General features: G+C 49.0%; 1 protein-coding gene across 1 annotated transcript in view; it reads right to left on the bottom strand.

Annotated features, from left to right (window-relative positions):
* Nucleotides 1-21623, bottom strand: part of NAA25 (N-alpha-acetyltransferase 25, NatB auxiliary subunit) — a 1586429-nt gene that overhangs the window by 1413813 nt on the left and 150993 nt on the right. Inside the window, exon 7 of the mRNA XM_069619501.1 lies at nt 5471-5549. Within this exon, the coding sequence (XP_069475602.1) occupies nt 5471-5549 (79 nt within the window). The remainder of the gene's footprint in view (nt 1-5470; nt 5550-21623) is intronic.

Genomic DNA, 21623 nt, shown 5'->3' with positions numbered 1-21623 from the left:
AAGCGCCTTCACCTGCAACTCTCTAATTGCCCTACCACAAAACTGGTGGTACAGATATTAATCAAAGCCTAAGGGAACATCCCTACACAGCACACAGAATTCAAAACACTTCAAATTACATGATCAACATGTGAGAAACAAAGATTATTTGCAGACTGTTTGGAAAAATGTCTTCTCCCGATGACTTACGGAGCTGCCCAGTGGCAGATGTCAGATGTTAGTTCTAAGCAAGAAACATTGCCTATCCTCGTGTGCAGAAGCAAACATTCCAAGCAGGCCACGTAGAGATCAGTAACCTTAAAAGACAAGAAACAAATGCCAAAATGCCATTACTTTAGCGCCCCGACCCCGCCCGGAGTAAAATCACGGAACTTGTGCCGAGGCCACAGCAGACGGGCACTTCTGCAGTGTGCGCGTTGCTATTACTTATGGGCGTCACGGGCAGGGGGTGGAGCACCTAGTGAATAAAGAAAGAACCAGGGTAAATTTCACTTAAAGTTACTGAAAATTAAACGTTGATCGGGCGATTCTGTATTAGAGGATATTCTTAAACTCTGAAGATGGATGGTCACCAAGAGCGTACCAAACAAGAAGGAGTATCAGAAGGAGTCCAAGTGAACAGGAATACCTGACTCAGTCGTCAGGCATTTCTGCAGTGCGCGCGCTACTGTGCACATACTTATGAGTGGCACGGGCAGGGGTGGCGGAGCACCAAACGAGAAGGAGTATCAGAAGGAGTCCAAGGGAACAGAGCAACATCCTTTATATATGTGCCTTGCACTGACGTCCTTTGTTCCTGCACAATGTCAAGAAATGTCGCAAGTTTAGAAAATGTTGCCGGAGTCGGACTTGATGGTCCTCTCAGCGGCCTTACACAAATGTATGGCATGAAAGGCACCCACATCGTCCGGCGGCAAAGGCTGTGCCAGGCTGTTCGAGGGATCCATCTCTGGGTCCATATCCCAGTTATCTGCCCGCCTGGGCGATGAAACCGTTGAGTGTGTCTTGCAGAACACTATTCGGTTCAGACTCCACCAGTTCCCCTTCTTCCTGATCCCTACGAGGAGGGGTGCGTCCCCTAGGGGATGGAACAGGCAGCCGAACCAGGGGAGACTTCCATGGTTGACCATGGCGAGGGGCCCCCACCACATCATTGTCGGGGAACTGCTGGTAAATCCTGCCCCAAGGGCCCCACTGGGGTGTGGTGTACCCGGCGCAGGGCATCCACCTGTCCGAGGAGCAACTGCAGTGTAGTCAACACCTGCATTGAGAGCAGGGAATGCGGGTTCACCAGCGGATACTAAGGCGGAGCAGTCCCCAGGCCACCAGACGTGGATGGAACCGCCGGCTTAAGGCCCAACACTGCAGGATCGAAGAACTGAGGAGCCTCCTCCTCCAGACTCTAGGCACAGCCGTAGGTCGAGGGATCTTGCTGGAGAATCTCCAAGCGCAAAGCCGGTCCCAGACTGCCACGGCACTTCCCCTGAAGGCAATCCCCCCGCTTCCCCCCCCAATCGGTGCCCAGTAGCATCGACTAACTCAGTAGTTCCACACCCGCCGAAAAAGCCGCCGACGGGGCAGCCGTCGTGGTCACCAGTAAGGTCGTAGCTGGGGTCGTGGGCATGGTGGACGAAGGAATCGTCAGCAGCAAAGTAGTCAACGACGGTACCATCGTCTACGAGCTAGTCGTCGGAATAGAGGCCCAAGACGGCAGCCTGGGTTTCAGTGGAGAAGACAACCGCTTGGACGTGGAGCTGGAATGGCGTCTGGAAGCCTGCCAGACGACGAATGATGGCGGTCCTGCGAAGACTACTACTTCGACAACGAATGTGACCGGGACTTCTCATCTAAAGACCAAGGTCTCCGCGATGGATCCGCAGGCTTCTTCAGCCGGCCCCTCGAATCCTTCGACTTCTCAACCTGCGGTGCAGGCGTGCCTGGAGCGGGGCCTCTGGACCCTGTACCTTTTTGCACCTGCTTAGCCATCGAAGACTCACAGCCCATTCTGAAATCCGAGCCTGTCCCCGTGCACTGTTGGTTTGGCACTGGCTCCGCCAACGGCATCCTCTGGTGCGAAGCAGACCTTTTCACCGAAGAAGTAGAAGACTTCGGGTAAAAACAATATCCTATCCTGGATAGGCCCCTTCGTTCAACCAGCAAATCAGCCGCCAATTACGGTCTTTAAGCATCTTCTGCGAGAACCCCTGGCAAATCTCAGTTCTCCACGAATTGCGGTACAGGCAGTACTTGAGGCCGCAGGTCTCGAATGGCTGGAACGACTTCTTTGGGGCCCACAGATGACATGATGGGCCTGGACCACACCGGAGCAGTGAAGCTGCGTAGAAAATCCGAAGAGCAAATATTTGAGAGAACACAAGGTGATCCCAACAGTTTGAAGAGGGTTGAAATCTGAGGACGTCCTATTGGTGCAGCCTAATGCACCTATAAAGAAGTCGATAGGACAGTCAAAGTGTCTAAGTTCTCCATAGGAAAACTGCTATATAAAAGTTACCGAGGTTTCCCAGCCTGACGACAGGAAATATTCACAGCATGTGAATCCAGGAAAGATCCAATGCTAGAGAAAGACACTGGCAGTAAAGGGAAGCCCAGGTGCCCCGAGTGCATCTCAGTTTAGACACAAGCCCCCAAGTGCCGGCAAGAAGTGTGTCGGAGCACCAGGATTACAGAGGCAGTTAACAGGGCAAGCAGGGGACAAATGCAAGAGCACTGAATACGGAACTTCTATGCAGAGAGCCACACAGAGAAGGAGAAGCTATCTGCGCTGAACACCCAGTGCCCGGGGGCAACATTCAAAAACCCTGAGGCACATGTAGAGTACAGGGAAACCTTAGCAGGGAGTGTGAAAACAACAGCCATAGTAAGCGGCTCCAAGCAACAGTCAAATTTACATAGCACCCCCCCCCCCAGAACACCTCTGCATAGCATTGCAAGAGGGGCACAATCTCCAGAAAGAGACAGTCAGAAAATACAGAACGTACAATTGGACTATAAAGAGTAGCTGACTGTCATATTGGAGCGGCATGTGCATCTTTGGCACAGTGTGATCTTTTGTATGCATGGATGACATGTCCCTCTTCCAGACACTTTTGCAGCCCAATGATTTGCCCTGCAACAGCTAGCCTCGGAAGAGTGATTCTGCTTTTGGTGCATTTCACACCTCAGAGCCTTCCTGAGATGATTGGTTACTGCAGCTGTGTACTGGCATGCTTAGCAACCTGAAACTGCCCTGTTGCTAGTGCATTTTGCAGGCCTTGGCATACTAGGTGTAGGATACTGAGCAGAGACCGAGAGGCCTTGTACAAACAAGAAGCAAACTCCATGCAGAGAACTTGTTACAGGGATCATGCAAACTCCTACTACAGCCTCAGTGTAACAATCAGTAGGATTTTCTGATGTAAGCTCAACAGAAGGACCAGAATTGTAGCATTCTGCATCCTCGCTATTACTGTAAACCCTGGTGAACTTGGGTGTGAGGCACACATTGAGTCATTAGAAGGAAGCAGGCACTGGAGGGGCCTTGGTACAGTACATTTTGACACCTCATGAATGCCACAAGAAACTAATCAAATTTGACCAGGCCATTGTATCTGAAATAACTCCCCCTCCCGCCACCCCCCCTCCCCCCGACCCCCTTGAGTGGTCTGAATGCTATAATACTCCTGTGCTTTTAACTCCTTTAACCTAGTGGGTGCACAGATACTGAAGCAAGCTGCATACCTGCAGGCCCTGATTGAGAACCTGTGGGAAAGATTCTAAAGGAGGACAGTCCGCCCAGAGGAGCAATGAGAGTTCTTTGGAAAAGCTGCCATGCAGTGCATACTTATTTTAAAGCGTCTATACATTTGGCAAAATTGTGTGTTGTGCAAACAGAGTAAACTGAGGCACAGAAGCTGGTAGGTAGCTTTTGGAGTCCTTTTTCTGGTTGCTGCAGAAAACTGCTCCAATGCTACACTGTGGTGTGGACATCCCACAAGTTGGGGGGGGGGGGTCATTTGGGTAAATCATACCAGTGGACAAAGAAAAATTAACAAAATTTAGTATAAATTACATTTTTTTCATCAAAAATATCCCATCACATTTTCAATGCAACAAGCATATGAAACAGTCATGTGTGAAAAAGGAAGTGCATTTTTAAGTATTCAGATAGATCACATGGGCCACTACCACAGTAAGCACAGCATTACACATCTGACAGTCTAGAAATCATAGCTTGATCATATTGCAGTAGGTCTAAAAGCTTACTGCAGTTGCGGTTAGCAGTTGAGCAAACATTGAGCTGAGAGAAGCCATGGAAGTTCCGCACTAGATGTGCGTTACACACGTAAACAAAGGCTTTGAGATGCAACCTTACACATCTGAAAATCCACCATTCGCCAATCAAGAGAGCCCGACCTCTGCATAAAGGAATGAGAAAGTCTGTCTTACCTCCGACACTGTAAACCTTGGTACATTTGAACTTAAACGTAGATATTTAGCATCCTTGGGGCGACACTTTCCTACCTGTGGCCTCTAAGAAAAAGCATTGTACCCAAAAACAGAATTAAACTGGGGAAGAGACTTGAAATCACCTAAAGCAAGACATTTCTGCCATTCCGACTCCTGCGTTGAGTACATAGTCCTGAATATTCTGGTCTGACCTCAACCTACAAATTGTATCCGGAAGTTAAAAAAATAAAGTGATGGAAATTTAAGGCTCCCCTACCCCCCACACTTTATCTCCAAACTTACTTCTGCCCTTCCAAATCTGGCTTCCTCCCATCTTTAATTGCTCCAACCTTTACGTTTTTTACTCCCATCTTTCTTCTTCTCTGGTTTTTCTCATTTAACTCCTTCCCTCCCTGTGTCTAATCCAGTCTTCCACTGCGACTGCTATACTTTAGCATATGCGACAGCAATCTCTTAAGCACTCAAAACAGTTGAGATTTTTGAGGAGGGTTTAAAGGTGAAAGTATCTTTGCATTGTAGGCTTCTTTAAAACAATCTTATGAGCTAGAACTTGTATTAGTTTTAAACAGTCAAACATCTAGTTCAAACTAAAACGGTCTAATATAAGGTTTGTCCTCACTTCCTGTGGACTAGTGAAGACAAAAGTTGGACTAGGCTATTACCACCATTTTTAAAAAATAGTAGCAAGTTTGCACACAGGGAAGCAATCTTGGCCATTCAACTGTTGAAGGCGAGGGCAGGCAATTTCAGGATCCAATATTTACAAATAAGATTGTCCCAATTGCCGTTTAAACAGAGCATGTTCTTAAACATGATGGATTTGAGTGAACTCTGTCTCAAACACATACTGCCAACCAGACGGTCTTAAAACATCTTTGTGAGTGTGGTTTATTTGGGTCCTGTGCTGAGATGATGCCGACAAGAAATACTGTGTACAATAAGTACATGAACATTAACGAACATTTCACTTGCAGTACAATTGAAATGAATGAATTTGCCTTACCTCCTAGTGTACCTCTAATAACATTCAAAGCTTCTTGATACTTTCCCAAACGCTCCAAAATCATATAGTAAAGTTCAACCTCAAAGAAATAAAATTGATTATTAGTTATGAAAAAACATTTAGGCTGTAATCTAAATACTAGCTACTCATCAACACAAAAAATATGCTATTTAATCTATGTGTAGTAAATGCAAACCTAGATTGTCATGGGAATGTTCTAGCAATGTTTTAATGCAATTCTTATTTTTATAAAAAAACTTTGCATCCATTTCTTGACAGGTTACAGTGAGGAAACAAAAAGATCTTGCAGGGGGCCCTTTGATCTATTAGAACATATACATGACTGTCACACTATAAAAATTACCTAAACATTAATTCGGTTTTCATTAGTCCACCATTGTGTCTTTACCACTAAAGATCGTTTCATCCAAAAAAATGAGACACTCCCGACTGAGCACCAGATAGAACAGGCAATTTAGCCTCGTTTGTTCTCAATAGTGGGGCTCACTTCACAAAACATGACTGCCAATTTACCCTATTAAAAAGTAGCTCTGAAAACAGAACAAAATCGTATTAAATGATCAAACCATTTGCACCATGGGGCCTCTCCAAGGCTTGTAAGTGCTCTACAAACTGTATATAGAACCTAATGCTGTACAGTTGATTACACACACACACAACTCAACTCCCCCATCATACACATACGTCCAACACAATACAAGTGGAAGTAGGGTTATGATGCACAAGAAAATGTTTAAAGTACTCAAGATGTAATATTTGCATTTCTGCAGACTTCTGTAGGTTTGGCACCTTCTCACCTTTCGCATGTACCCATCTTCTCTAATAGAATTACGAGTATTGCCATCAATAATGTTTCGCATTATTCAAAAATATCTCGACTTAGATTGTTTTAAATTGTGGAAGAGGACCAAGGCTGATGTTTAAAAAGTTCTTAAAGAAATCTATTGCTTCAGTCTGCTACACTTTCCACTATGTCCAACCCCAGTGCAGAATATGACATTTTAAAATAATCTTGCCTTGATTCAAAATGTCAATGCAGAATGACCAAGGTTCGGCAGCATGTGTCAATTATAAATGCACCTATTTATTCTCAGTTTGTAAGCTGTAGAAAAGGGCAAACGTATTGTTGCTTAGACAACTCCTGAACAAGTAGCATTTTTCCAGCGTCATCCTACTAGCACCAAACGTTGATTAATGACTGCATTTCCAAATCCAAGAATAACTTTTTATAAGCTTTCTATAATTGTCACATCACAACTCAAAGCAACACAAATACAACAGTAAATCGTCTTTGTTCCCTTTCCTCCCACCCCAAATCACCAACCCCCCCTTGAAAAGAACAAAAAAAGGCGGTGCAGAGAATATCCTTTAAAAAGACTATCGGAGGCCACCAGGGGGCGCGCAGGCAATGACTGCCTGATTCGCGTGCTCCTCCACAGCCGGGTCGTAAGAGGAATTGAGGGCCCCCCCCAGACCCCTCCGCGGCAAGAGAGGAAGCTGGAGTGCAGGGGAACCCCCGGGGCCCCCACCGACCGAAACAGACCCCGGGAGAGCGGAGAACAGGCGCTGTGGACTTGGCAGCGGGAGCGCCGCAGAGGACCCGGGCGGCCGCGAACCCGGAAGATAAAATCGTGGCCCGCCGACACAGGAGTTGAAGACGGGTGGTGCTGGAGAGGGAATCCGGAGAATCCGCCTAGGGGCGTGGGCCGCCTGCACCCCCCGGGCCAAGACGACGCAGGCCGCGTGTGATACGCACCCGAACAGAAAAAGAGAGCGCCGGCCCCGATCGGCCTCCGGAGAGGCGTGGGTGCCGGCACAGGCCCCCTAGGGAGGCTTGCGGATCGCCCGCGAGGGATGCGGCGGCTTCCCAACTTTCTCCCGCCCGCCAGCCTTGGACCCCCAGCCCCACCGCTAGGGAGGACTACAGGCGGCGGGCGCCGCCACCGCACGGTGACCAAGCCCACCTCCCCCGGCAAGGAGGACCTAAGAGCGCGGCGGAGGCCCAGAGTATACCGGGCGTGCACCCGCCCTGAGAAGACACCGCGAGGCAGCCTGTCAGGACTGAAACGCCTAAGGAGGCCAATCTGGGTGTGTGGCCCCCGCCGGGACCCGGTGGGGCGGGTGCCCGCCCAGAGGCCCCCTCCCGCTCAACAGGCCCGATTGGGGGACTGCCCCACCTTAAACTAGGACCGGAACCCACGTCCCGGAGACCCACAACATCCCGGGTCGGCGCAGCATACCCTCAGGGGCCCACTGGGCCACGACCCTCCAAGCAGCTGGGGGGCAATAAACACTATCCCCGGAGGGAGACCCCATGATCACTCCGCCCGAGTGAACTGACGCACACCCCCGGCCCACCTTGAACTCACATGCTGCCCGAGACCCAGGTGAGAGGCCCCCGTCCCCAGTTGGCGGGGCGTGTGCCCGCCTGAAGGGCTACCCCAGCCCCCCACGGGGGACATCCCATCGACCACAAAACTCACGGGCGAAACGCACTACGGACTGATCCAGCGGACCCCGCGCAAAGGACCAACGACACCCCATGAGCTGGAAGAAGGCCCTACAAACGTTTCGCTTCCAAGAAACACCAAACACGACTGAGGTCCCCACTGTCTCCGGCGCTATGGCCCACACGGAACCCGCGGGCCAACCCGCAATGACGATGGAAAAGGGCTTCGCCTCCATCCTTCAGGAGATCAGAGAAATGAGATCCGACATTGCCCAGAAGTTCGAGAAGCTGGACCAAAGGGTAGACAAAATTGAGGATAGGGTCCTACAAATGGCAAACTATCAAACATCCTCCACTTCTCAGGAAATCCAATTTGACACACGGCTCGCAGCCTTGGAGAAGAGGGACGAATAGAGAGCCAGGATCATGGACGACTATGAAAATAGGGAAAGGCGGAACAATCTAAGGTTCTTTGGAATTCCGGAGACGGAGGGTGAGACGGAGAGAGAGAGAACTGACTCGAGTGGCGAGAGACATCATCACCCTCTTGTTTGCTGAGGAAATGACAACGGAACTCACGCTTGACCGGGTACACAGGGCCGGGGGAAGAGCAGGGGGCCCCAGAACGGTTCCGGCCCGCCTCCACTATTACACGGAGAAAGCCAAAGTTCAAGAGGCCGCGAGGAAAGCGGGGGCGATAACCTATAACGGCGCACAGATCGCCATTTTTCAAGACCTCTCTGCTTACACCCTAGCCAAACAGAGGATGTGCCGCCCTCTAACACAACAACTGAAAGAGAAGGGGGTCCGCTACAGATGGGGATATCCCTTCTCCCTGTCCTTTGAATACTCTGGCCAACGCACAACGCTGGTAACCGAAGAGGACATTAAAGGCGCAGCTCAACCCCAGAAGGAGAAAAACCGGCACGAGAAAGTTCAAGAAACTGAACACACCACCAACGCCAATGGAGGACGACCGGGTCGACTCAGAGGGATGACACCAGCGACCCCACGGAGATCAGGCCTAGAATGCAGAATGACACTGGAGATGCCTGGTTTGCTGCACCCCCATGAACTGCAAGTATAAGGGGGCATAGAGGGGATCAAAACTGTGGGAACCGAGTGATGCACCAACCAAGGCCCGGGAGAGTAACTAAAATAGGATGTCCGGGGGAGCGAAGAAAGGGGGGGGGGTGGGGGGGCTCACGGTAGCGAGCTTGGGATAGGACACCTGGCCGAGGGGGAATCGGCTGGTGGTCCAGCCAACAACCCAGAAATGGAAGAACAACATGGCTGGACGCCGGGGAGGGGGGGTGGGGGTTTGTTCACATGTTGGTGGTTTCAGGGTGGGGAATGCGTTGGGGGGAATGTTGGGGAAACGTTGCCAAGCGATCCAAACAAGAAAATACAGTAAGCAGGGAGGGAGCGCCCTTGCGACACCGGTGACCAAGGGGAAAGGCGACAGCGACTATGGCTGACGAACGACCGGCCCTAGGGGTGGGAACCCTGAATGTGCGGGGCTTGAACACCCCCACGAAAAGATCCCTAATCAGCAGGGAATTTAGGAGGGCCAAGCTGGACCTGCTTTTTGTGCAGGAAACACACTGGGCGAGGGGGAGGGAGCCCAGGTTGCGGGGTGGTGGAATTGAAGAGACTTTCTATGCATCTCACAAAGGGAAGAAAAGAGGGGTTGCAATTTTGATTGCAAGGGGGCTGAATTTCGAGAAAGAGTCCATCCTAAGGGACCCCGAAAGCCGTTACCTCTTCGTACGAGGCTCCCTACAAGGATCACCCATAACCCTGGCGGTTGTATATGCCCTGAACGAGGGCCAGGCCCAATTCTGGGAGGGAACGGGGGAAAGACTGAAAACCTTTGTCCAAGGCCCATTGGTGGTGGGAGGCAATTTTAATATGGTCTTCGACCCATCCAGAGATAGACAACGGGTAGGGGCTCCAAGCCTCAGACCCGCTGGAGACGCCACGTCTCGCTGCTTCCAAAGGGTGAATGATGACCTGAACCTGGTGGACACGTTACCCACCCCCCCCGAGAGGGGACTCACTCTTTCTCATACTACTCCTCCACCCACAAAGCCTTCTCCAGAATAGATTATATCCTTGCAGATGAGGTACTCCGACCACACATAGCGGGTTACAGGATAGATCCCGTCCCCTGGTCAGACCACGACTTGGTCAGGGTGACCTTGGCAGGGGACGGGTGCAAAGAACGGTGGGGACGCTGGAGATGCAATGACGCCATCTTGAGAGACGAGGTCCATGCCCAGACTGTTCTGGAGGCCATCACAGAGTTCTTCGAGCTTAACGATAATGGGGAGGTGGGCACGCATACTCTCTGGGACGCCTTTAAGGCAACACTAAGAAGAGTGCTCATAAAAATTGGTTCCCAACAGAAAAGGGAAAGGGAGACCCAGGAGAGAACTCTGAGGGAAAAAAATAGCGCGCCTCCATCCGGGGGGCTCCCCGGCACGAACCCTAGAGCGTGACCGCATGGCCACCCTGGAGGATTACAGGCTCCAATTGAAAAACCTACTCCTCCATAAAACGGAGAAAAGCCTCCAAATGGTCAAACAGAAATACTACGAGAAGGGGGACAGAGCGGACAGGATCCTGGCCTGGAAACTGAGGGAGGTCCAGAGAAGCAGAATGGTGAAGGGAGTGAGGGACAGCAGGGGCACAATGGGATTTGACACCCCCCACATAAGGGAAGCCTTCCGTCAATATTATCAGACACTATATACCTCCGAATACGACGGCGGCGATGCCCATATCGAAGAGTTCCTCGACTCCATACAGATACCTTCCCTTTCACGAGACCAGGCAGAGGGGCTGGAGGGCCAGGTGACTGAGGAGGAAGTGGAGAAGGGGATTAGTGGGATGAGGGTGGGGACTTCCCCGGGGGAGGATGGCTTCTCGGTGTATTTCTATAAGAGGTTCCGATCCACCCCGTCTCCATATCTGGCGAAGGTTTTCAACTCGGTGTTGGAGGGGGGCACTCTCCCCGACACCATGATGGGAGCCATTATAGTGGTCCTTCCCAAGGAAGGAAAAGACCCGAGGGAGTGTTCGTCCTACAGACCCATATCGCTGCTCAATATCGACGTCAAGATCTTGGCTAAGGTGGTGGGTAGGAGGATGAAGGGGATAATGCAGAGGCTAATCCACAAGGACCAGGTGGGTTTCATTAGGGGCAGACAGGGTTCGGATAATACCCGCAAAACGATAGACTTGGTTCACTTCGCCCAAAATTCTGATCTTGAGGCATGCATCCTGTCCCTAGACTCGGAAAAAGCTTTCGACAGAGTGGAGTGGAGATACATGATCCTCCTTCTCCGACGAATGGGCTTTGGGTCGCACATCCTGAGCTGGGTCGCCGCTCTCTACAGAGCCCCTACAGCAAGAGTCCAGGTGAACGGAGTGCTGTCAAACTCCTTCCCCCTTACTTGAGGAACTAGACAGGGCTGCCCCCTTTCCCCCCTCGTGTATGTCCTCACGATGGAAGCCTTGGCCATAGCGGTTAGGTCCCACCCAGACATCAGGGGAATCGGTAGGGGAGAGGTGGAATTCAAGCTATCCCTATTTGTGGATGATATCCTAGCATATCTGGTGGACCCGGGCTCTTCGGTCCCTCCCCTCCTGTCCCTGGTTGGTTCGTTCGGGAGGTTCTCAGGCCTAAAAATAAACACCGCCAAGTCTGTCCTCCTTCCGATGCGACTGGTGGACCCAGTACTAGACCCCCTGACTAGGTTTCATGGGATAGCAGTGAGCAAGGACAAAATAAAATACCTGGGGGTTCTCCTCACTAGGGATTTAACAAAACTAGGGTCCTCCAACTATGAACCCATGCTATCTGAGATCGCCACCGATTTGAGAAGATGGGGAGGAATGATCCTCTCATGGTATGGTCGGATGATGGCAGTCAAAATGAACATACTGCCTCGGCTTCTGTACCTTTTTACAACCCTCCCTACCAGAGTACCCGCTCAAACATTTATAGACCTACACAAGGGGGTCCGAGATTTCATTTGGCAGGGGAAAACTCCCCGAGTTGGCAGGGCCACCTTGACGCTTCCGAGAGAGGAGGGGGGTTTTGGTCTCCCAGATTTCCAACTGCACTATCATGCAGCGCAACTGCGGGTCCTTCTAGAACACATGAAGGAAGGTTTACGGACATATTGGTCATACCTAGAGGACATGGATGTCCACCCTCTAAAAGTCTGTGACCTCTTGTGGGCTCCTCGCAGGTCGATCCCGAAGCAAGCTCTATCCCACCCGACCCTGGGTGTTCTCTGGGACATTTGGAGGGAATGCCCCCGGACAGCACATCTTTCTTCATGGCCTTCCTTCATGGCCGTCCCCCATGACCTCCTTGTGGGGGCCCTCCCTGAAATTGGGCAGCAGGGGGTTCAGACAATCCCAGAGTTGGTCAGATGCGGGAATGGAATGGGTGGGCCAGCTATTCAGGGAGGGAGAATTCGTGAGTTATGAGGACCTCCGGGAGTGACTGGGAGGCGAGACCCTCTCCATCTTCGAATACCTCCGCCTCAAGGGCATCCTCAACGACCCCGTGTGGGGCCCTAACCTGCGGAGACAACTAACAGCCCTTCGAGAAACTCCTTGACTCAGCAACCTCTAGAAAGGGAGCGGTCTCCCGCATGTACACTGTCCTAAATACTCATGACCTCCAGGCTAGGCGAGGATTCTGGGGTTTTTGGAGTGACCTGGCGGGGGAGGAGATATCCGAGGACGCCTGGGCTCGCATTTTCAAGATATCGTTTCATGGCAATCTTTTTACCTCAGATATGGAACACAACTTTAAAATCCTGCAGGGGTGGCACAGGGACCCAGTAAAACTCTCGAAAATGTTTGCAGGGGTATCCCCTGAATGCCCGAGGGGCTGCGGCCAGTGAGGGACTAGAGGTCATATGTGGTGGTTATGTCCGAAGGTACAAACCTATTGGGAAGCGGTGAGAGATTGGATAGCGGAGGTAACTGAGGACCCTCTACCCCTCAACCCGCTGACCATGCTGCTGGGCCTCCCCCCGGAGGAAACAGAAATACACCAGTACCCCAGGATGTGGCAAACCATGTTGAGAGCAGGCAGAGTAGCCCTGGCCCAGAGGTGGAAGAGCCCGGAAACACCTTCCAAAGACGACTGGACCAAAAAACTTAACATGTTCTTGATGGACAAACTGACTGCATTGGTGAACAATGACTCAAGCTCATTCCTCGCTGAATGGTACGGGGTCCAGCAGGCATGGGGATGGGATGTCCACTAGTCCCGAAATCGTGTCCCCGGGTGGCCGGGGCGCGACCACTGCAGTGAAGGACAGCACCCAATCGGGGGGGTCCCCACGGTCTGGGGCGAGGTCGGCTTCTGTCCAGTAACTGAATGGGTCACATGTTGCGGCGCTCCAAAGATCTAGGAAAATATGTGAAAGTTTGGTCTCTTTTTTGCTGATATGTTTGGTTTGGACATGGTGAGGGGGTGGGAGGGGGAGGGCCGTGAAAGGGGGGGGATGGGGGCCTCAGTTAGGCTCAGTTTTCTGTTTTTTATGTTTTACAAAATGCTAATAAAAACCAAAGTTTAAAAAAAAATAAAAAGGCTCTATCACGGTTGGGGGGGGGGGGGGTTGAGGTTATCGAGAGCCGGAACGCACGGCATGGATCCTCACTAGCTCCCGTCCCAGTCCCGGTAACCTTATGACTACGCCAACTGAAAACTCATGGTTTCACTTGAAATCACTCACCAGGCCGGGGTAAAGTGCCGTGCATAGCAGGCCGGAGTGATCCAGCCCCATACAACTGAGACCACGGGGGGGTGCGTGAAGCACTCTGCACCTCTCCACGACGGCTCAGGCCACAGGAGTACCTCCCGGAACAGCACCTCATGTGCCGCAATAATCCCCATGTTCCACGGAGCCAGTTGACATGTCCACACTAGAACGAGCAACAAGCGTATTTCCCTGAAAGCAGACCATGCCATCACCGTGTTTCACAGATGGCACATCGTCTACAGAATGAGAGACAACCACTAAACCCATTAACAGCTTCTGATCCTGATATGCAGACAGCCCTCAAGAACAGTACCGGCAACCCCTGCAAAGCCTCCCTAACTCCACTGCCCAGCAATTTAAGGGGGACCACTTACCATGCTACAACCAAGAAAATAATCCAACCTTAAAACCCAGGAGGACAGGCCCTGGGACCGGAGCAGAAATCCTTTCACCAATTAACTAGGGGGCCTGCCTTTTTCCCTACAACTGTTGCATGGGAGTGGGTCTGTGTTTGGAGGCCATCCACCCGCTGAGGATTGGGGCGATAGGGACATTGAGTCTGGTGTTCGGCAGCACATCATAATCTAGCCCCTGCCTCAACAGGTCTCTAGCCAAGCATCCGGCATAAGAGGAATACACAGGGGAAGCAAGCACAAGAAGCGCATCGTGGCACCAGGCCCCACAAATCCTACCCCATTGCAAGATGACTTAAGGCCTTACAGTGACAAACACACCGAACTATATAAAGCTACGTGAACGAAGGTCCTCCTCTCCGAGTCCCAAGATGTGCAATGGCAAAAAGCTCCCAAAACTAAACAAATGGACATTGCTACGCTGTTTTCAGTGCCCACCAGAGATAAAGGGAGAAAAGGGGAGCGTACTGAAGCAATGCTGCAAGAAAAAGACCCCGAGATGCCCCCCTGTCGCCAACTCAAGGGGTCACCAAGACAAATCTGCAGGATCTCCTAGCAGCCATGACCAAGGAATACCAGAGAGGCACAGAAGAGCTCATGAAAAGAATCTCGCGCCTAGACAAGCGTATGGACGAAGTGGAAAACAGAACTGCAGAGATGGAGTCGACGCTATGCGAACAATCTTACGAAATAGGGGAGGAAGCTGACAGAATCACTGCACTGGAAGCTAGATGTGAATGCCTGGAATCCAAGCAAGAGGACTCTGAAAACGGCTCCCACCATAACACCTGTTTACACAGAATCCCCACTACTATTACGGATGCAGAACTGGGCAACTTCACCCAGGTACATCCCAACACTACCAGATAGCACCCCTCTGGAGCTGGACGGAGTACACTGAAGTAGAGCTAAACATGAATCATCCGCGCAGTCAACTCCACCTGACGTCCTGGTAAGACTTCACTTCTACAGGGTTAAGGAGGAGATCATGCAGGAAGCCAATAACTCCACACGTATACAATTCAGAGACTCCTCAATCTCCCTACATCAAGATCTCGCGGCAGCCACAGTACTGAAAAGGAAAGCTTTAAAACCTCTAACAGAATGGCTGTGCGACAAAAAGGTGCTCTACCACTGTAGTTTACCTACTGTACTGGTGTTCAACCTAGAGGGTAAGCAATGGCAAATATGCACAATGAAAGAGGCGGAAAAACTGCTACACCCGTCAGGAGCAAACGACAAGGATGGCATGTCTCTTACAGAGGACTTCTCGAAGGAGGTTGCACAGCCCTGTAATAGACTGGACAGAAGGCGGCTCAAAGGCCCAACACAAAAGGGCAAGAATGGTGCCAAGCCCTGAGAGGGATAATCCCGCGGACAAAGTAGAAGATCCATGCAATCTGAACCCCTGCAGGAACCTCTGGTGCCTCTCTGAACAAAGGCAGCATGCACCCCGAAAATGGGCAAAGGGATCTCTGAAATGAAGAACACACACACACACACACACACCCAACGAAGTCACTGAGGTGACAGGGGTTGAGGGAGCAAGAAGAGCAGAGACCAAAAGCTGTAAATGTAAATGACACTACTGAAGACACTTGTGTTTTCATGCATTAACCAATGGACACTGTTGGTCCACAAAGGTTTGTTGGGACCTGAGCCCGTTGCCCCTAATAGTTGGACTGGCCTCAGTGGCTTGAAATTTGTTGGGGGAGTGGAGGTATGTTTCTTGGAGTTATACTAGTTTGGGTGGGGGGGGGGGGTCTTGTTAGATAATGGTTCAAAACGGGATCATAGAGATATCATCCCAGGAGGAGAAATAGCATGGGGCCACTGGCTCCCGCACATGGGACAGAAGTCTGAAGCTAAAAGATAGTTGGGAATGGCACATATATGGCCGTAGACTCAACTAGTGAACTTTGCATGGTAACCTAGAATGTGAAGGGCTTTAACCCTTCAGGAAAACGAAAATCGGTGGAGCGCAAATTAACAGAACTCTCCGCCAGCGTAGTCCGCCAGCAGGAAACACATTTAGCAAAAGTTGAGAAGTGCTTCCTCTTTAGGCGATTCAACAAATGCTATTATGCTACCGCTGGGGTAGAAAAAAGGGGAGTGGCGCTGTTCTTGAGCCAGGAAATACCATTGACGCAGGTGACACTGAAATGAGAACCCAATGGGGAGATTCTTACTGGTTAAGGGCTACTTACTTTTAACAAGCCCTAACTTTTGCATCCATCTACTGCCCAAATACCGCCCACGACCGGTATCTCCACACTATCCTAGCAATCTAATTCACGGAAGGAAACCTCCTTGTAGGAGGAGACTTCAACTTGGTGCCCAACCCGAATATCGATAAAAGCCTGCCTCCATCGAGAGGTATTCTCGCAAGCAATTTGTTTTGCAGAATTTTTGAGGGGGGCAGGTCCAGTTGACGTTTGGAGACTCTCAAACGAGGGCACACACGACTACACATTATACTCATGTCCATAAATGCCTCTCCAGAATCGATTTAATCCTAATGTCCAGTGAATTATTACCCTGCCTGGAAATTGCCAATACATCCGAGGGCGATCTCCGACTGATCAGTATAAGCCCGGATTAGAGAATGCAGTCTTCCAAACTCACCCCAACGGCACTGGAAGATGAAAGACTCACTATTGCAGGATGCAGTAATCAAAGAGGAAATATCCAATGAGGTTATTTGTTACTTTGGGTAAAACTTTGGGGAAAACTCCTCAGTGGGATGCTCGTAAGTGGTAATCCAGGAGGCCATGAAGCCTTTAATCAGGGGACTGTTAATAAAATGCGCCACTGTGCAAAAAAAGGCGGGACAACTGCAGCAGTCTAGGCTGGAAGAGAGTAGCAGCCATGGAAGGGGCGCATAAAAAGAATTAATCGGTGAAGAAATGGAAGGAACTTAAGAAGGCTAAAGCTGCACTGGAAATGCATTTAGCATACAGATCCGCCCAAGCATTGGCGTACACCAAACAGTTCCATTATATAAATGGCAATAAGGCCAATAGGCTAATATTATACAAATTAAAGGTCCACAATAGTAATATACCCACTTTGAGAGGTAAAGAAGGGTCTCTGCTGACCTCGGAGGAAGACAAAAGGAGTGAAATGATGCACCATCGTAGCGAGATAATAATTCAGGCTCCCTGCCATTATCTACTGCAAGCTAACTAGCTAGCCACCCCCACCGCCCCCCAGGAAAGCCTGCGCTAACTCAGCTAGAGCCCCTTGAACTCCCCATAACCTAGTTTGAAGTGAAAGAAGCCATACAAAACCCTGAAAAATGCAGCCCTAGGCCCTGATGGATTCTCTGCGAGGTTCTATAGAGTGTATGCTCACATTCTAGCTCCCTATGTCCTCCTTACCCACATGGAGCATCACTCCATCTATGGAGCATCACTCCATCTATGGAGTAATCCCTCACTATACCCATCCCCAAACCGGAAAACGGCCCATAGGACTGCATCCCATCGACCCATAACGAATAAGGACTCAAAGGTCTTCTCCAAGATCTTTCCATTTACACTTGCTGGGGTTCTCCCAGACCTAATTCATCCAGACCAAACAGGTTTTATCCCGGGCCGCACTACCCATGATAACATCAGACGTACCCTCAACCTGCTTGAAAACGCCTCAAGAATGAAAAAAGGAATGGCCATGACCTCACTCGGACGATCACAAGGCATTCAACCTATAACACTGGGGCTAAATACAGAAGACACTAACCTGCTTTGGGCTTGCCACGAAGTTTATTAAATAGGTCATGGCAAACTATCAGCATCCCTCCACCTCTCTAAGAATCAACAGGATATGATCCCATAACTCCACATCACCCGAGGCACCCGCCAGGGCTGCCACCCATCGCCCCTAATATTCGCTCTCTGCAAGGAACCATTTGCAACTAAATAACGCACAGATTCAGGGGATACAGCTGGGTGCGAACCAGTACAAGGTATCCAAGTATGCTAATGATGTCTTCCTATCCCTAACAGATTGAGAGCTTGCTCAAAGCACTTTGGCAAGAGGTCTCAGCATGGGGTTCATTAGGGGAAGTTGCAAGCCTTGGGAATAAACCTTCCCCAGGAGCACAGGGTAGCATTAGCAAACTTTAGCCCCTTTCCATGGGCTAAAACATGAATCGCATACCTAGGGGTCAACATTCCAAACAAAACTGAAAGAGTATACCAATCCAACTTCCTTCAGCTGTTCCGAAACTTACTAAAGGACCTGGAGAAGAGGCATAAACAAGAGGTATCATGGCTGGGGATAATTGTAGCACTGAAAATGAACTTGGTCCGGAGGCTGTTCTACCAGTGCCTAGCGCTACTGGTAACCCTACACCCAGGAGAGTGCCAAAGGTTACAAAAGGGTAGCTTGAATTATGTCTGGGGTAGGAAAGTCAAGAATTGCAAAAAATTTAAAAGTAATGCTCAGAGGAGCGGCTATGGGAGGATTAGGGGTTCCAGGCGTTTTTAGATTTATCACATACATTCATATGGCAGGGCAACATCAATCTACCCTGATGGAAACAGATAGAAACTGGTGTGAGACCTCGCTATCCACCCTACCACACCTCAACATTTTGCAAGGCCCCAGACACCAGACCGCTAGCAACCACAGAAACAGTCCAGGGCTGGAACAGGGCAGCAAGCCGATGGCGCCACAGGGGAATCACTGTGTCCACTCACCCCAGTATGGAATAACCCAGACTTAACTCCCGGGATTGAACAAAGGGGATGGGAGGCGGGTCAACAGGTGGCATGAGGGGGGCTTGAGGCAAATTAAAGACTTTTACACCAATGGGGCACCACACTCCTTCAAAAAATGCCAAATGAAAGTCCAGATCCCAGAAACCGAAAGATTCCACTATGCCCAACTTTGGCACTGGATGTCACAACATAACAATAAAACACAAGGGAGTAGAGGACTTAAACCGCTGGAACACACATTAACATCAGCGGCCCGAGGGGGGAAAACTGTATCAGGTAATAATATCGCCACATATATGGTCGCCGTAAATAATATCGCCGGGAAAATGTCGTGGCGATATTATTTGGGTTACCATATATGTGGCGACAGAGGCAAAAAAAAAAATGTAACAAAAAAAAAGAAATAAAAAATGGGGGATGCGGGGGACCCCGCATGTTCCATGCAATAATGTTGCCACAAAAACGACCATTTTTCGACGATATTTTTGTATGGCGATATTTTTGTGGCAACATTATTACATGGAACCGGGAAAACATCTGCCTTTTACAAGCTCTTAGAGAAAGCGGACCCCAACAAGGAGAACTATATGCTCAATTGGGAGAGGGACCTAGGGAGAGAAATGGAAGAATGGGGGCGAATTTGGACCTGCATGCACAAAACATCAAAATGTGTTACGAATAAGGAAGGGGCCGTGAAAGTATGGTAAAGGTGGTATGGCACCCCAGAAATCCTGAACAAATGCAATCCGGGGCTGTCCACACTTTGTTGAAGAGGATGTACAGTAACGGGATCATTATTCCATCTTTTATGGTCTTGCCCAAAGTCAATGCTATTTTGGCGGGAGTTCCTGAACCAGATTAAGCAAATCACAGGGTTAATACCATGGGATCCAGGGATTTTGTTGCTGGGCGACACGGGTTTGGGGACTGAATCCCCCCCCCCCCCCACACTGGACTGACTTGATCACCCATTTCCTCACTGCGGCTAAGATCACGATCACCTGGCTATGGAATCAACCTGAGGCCCCAGCAATCACCATGTGGTGGGCGAAATGCTGAGACAGTGATGGCAGAGAAAATAATGGCCTCCCGAAGGGGAGATATGGGGAGATTTTACAGCACCTGGGCGCCCTTTCTTGACTATGCAGAACAATTCCCAGATATAGTACAACAGCCATCAGTAGTTTGATAGTGTACAAAGCATTGAACCCTTATTAACACATCTCTAGCAGCAGACCCCCGATGGAACTGTGCAATATACTAAATCCTGCAAATGTGTTATCCGATGAGATGTTGCATCACACCATTAAGCCTTCCTTGCACTTTTACTCTGATTTGACCCAACCTTTGTTGTAAAATAAAAAAAACAATGTTATTGAGAAAAAAAATGCCATGTCACATGTGCCTAAAAAAAAAATTATAAAGCTGCCTTATTTCATGGAAAAAATTAATCCATCAATGAAACCCTAGTTGCGCCTTTAATCACTGGTGTATAGGCGCGTTATAAATGCCATATCATCTCAAATCATTGATACTCATTCATGTAAAGCCAGATCTACTCATTTGCACATCAATTCTACAAGAATGGATACATTTATAAAAATTGGATAGTACAAGGCCATCCAAACGATACTAGTTGTAAGGCTTTCAGCAATACTACTGTTCTTGCTTTTCTAAAACAATGTAGTGCTAGCAAGTGCTTACCTTAGAAAACTATCCCTGAGGAATCTACCATGGCACTAGAAAGAACTATTAACAGACTTGAATAATTGTGTGCAAGCTGACCCACACATTTTCAATTACAATAATCTTATTTCCTTATAATTCTGTTAACGTTATTTCAACCGCATTGTACATAATCTGTGGCTTCATGTTTCACAAAGAACTTTATTCGGAAAAGAACATCCATCAAAGTAAATGAAAATATATATATCAAATTACAAGATATAAAACACAAATGTCAAGGACAAAAATTAAGAAAATTAAAATACAAGTGTATTAATATCAAACATTGCAAATATGGAATCACAGATTTTCACAAAATAAAATCTAGTTATACCATAGAGTTCATAAAGTCATGCCTTAATTTAAAAGCAGCTTGCAAATAGGTGAGTAACATCCAAGCCTTGAATGGTGCATCAGCTTTTAACAAGCAAACTAAGGCATATTGGCTTAGACTCATTTGACGTAATAGTGGTTTAAGCGTTCTGTTCCTAATGAAAGTATAAATAGGGCAAAGAAATCAAAAATAAATTATATCCTCAAGTGAGCTGTTCCTAAACGAACAATTTTACTCAATGATAAATTAGAAGACAGGTAATACGTGCACTTTTCCAATTATGCAACAGCAGAGTTTAACATCCAACAGTAACAAAACACTCCACAATCCTTTTGGAATTTAGCTGCCTCAGTCTTCAGATGTTAAAAACTTTGCTTGCATTTGAGCCAACTGGCTCAGGAGGCAAGGCATACAAATTGAGATGATGGGCACCCTTGCCAGTATTCTAATGTTAAGCACGAAGACTAACACAGTGAACTACATTCATTCAATAGCTAAGGGGCCTCAACTAAAAGAGTCAAATAGGTTCATGCTGGGCTTTTTCAGTAGCAATTACAGCCAACCAAACTGTATATTGGTTCTGCCAAAGAGTAAATGGAAAGTCAACAAATATTAACAGTGCACGCCATGCCTCATTTTACAGTTCTTAACATTTTGACCTACCAACTAGCCCTGCATATTGTCTATTTAAATGT

The sequence above is a fragment of the Ambystoma mexicanum genome, chromosome 10, assembly GCF_040938575.1.
Source record: "Ambystoma mexicanum isolate Mex_15411 chromosome 10, UKY_AmexF1_1, whole genome shotgun sequence".
In the NCBI taxonomy this organism is placed as follows: Eukaryota; Metazoa; Chordata; class Amphibia; order Caudata; family Ambystomatidae; genus Ambystoma; species Ambystoma mexicanum.
Note: the sequence above shows the minus strand (reverse complement) of the source record. Positions and strands in the feature narration are given on the sequence as shown.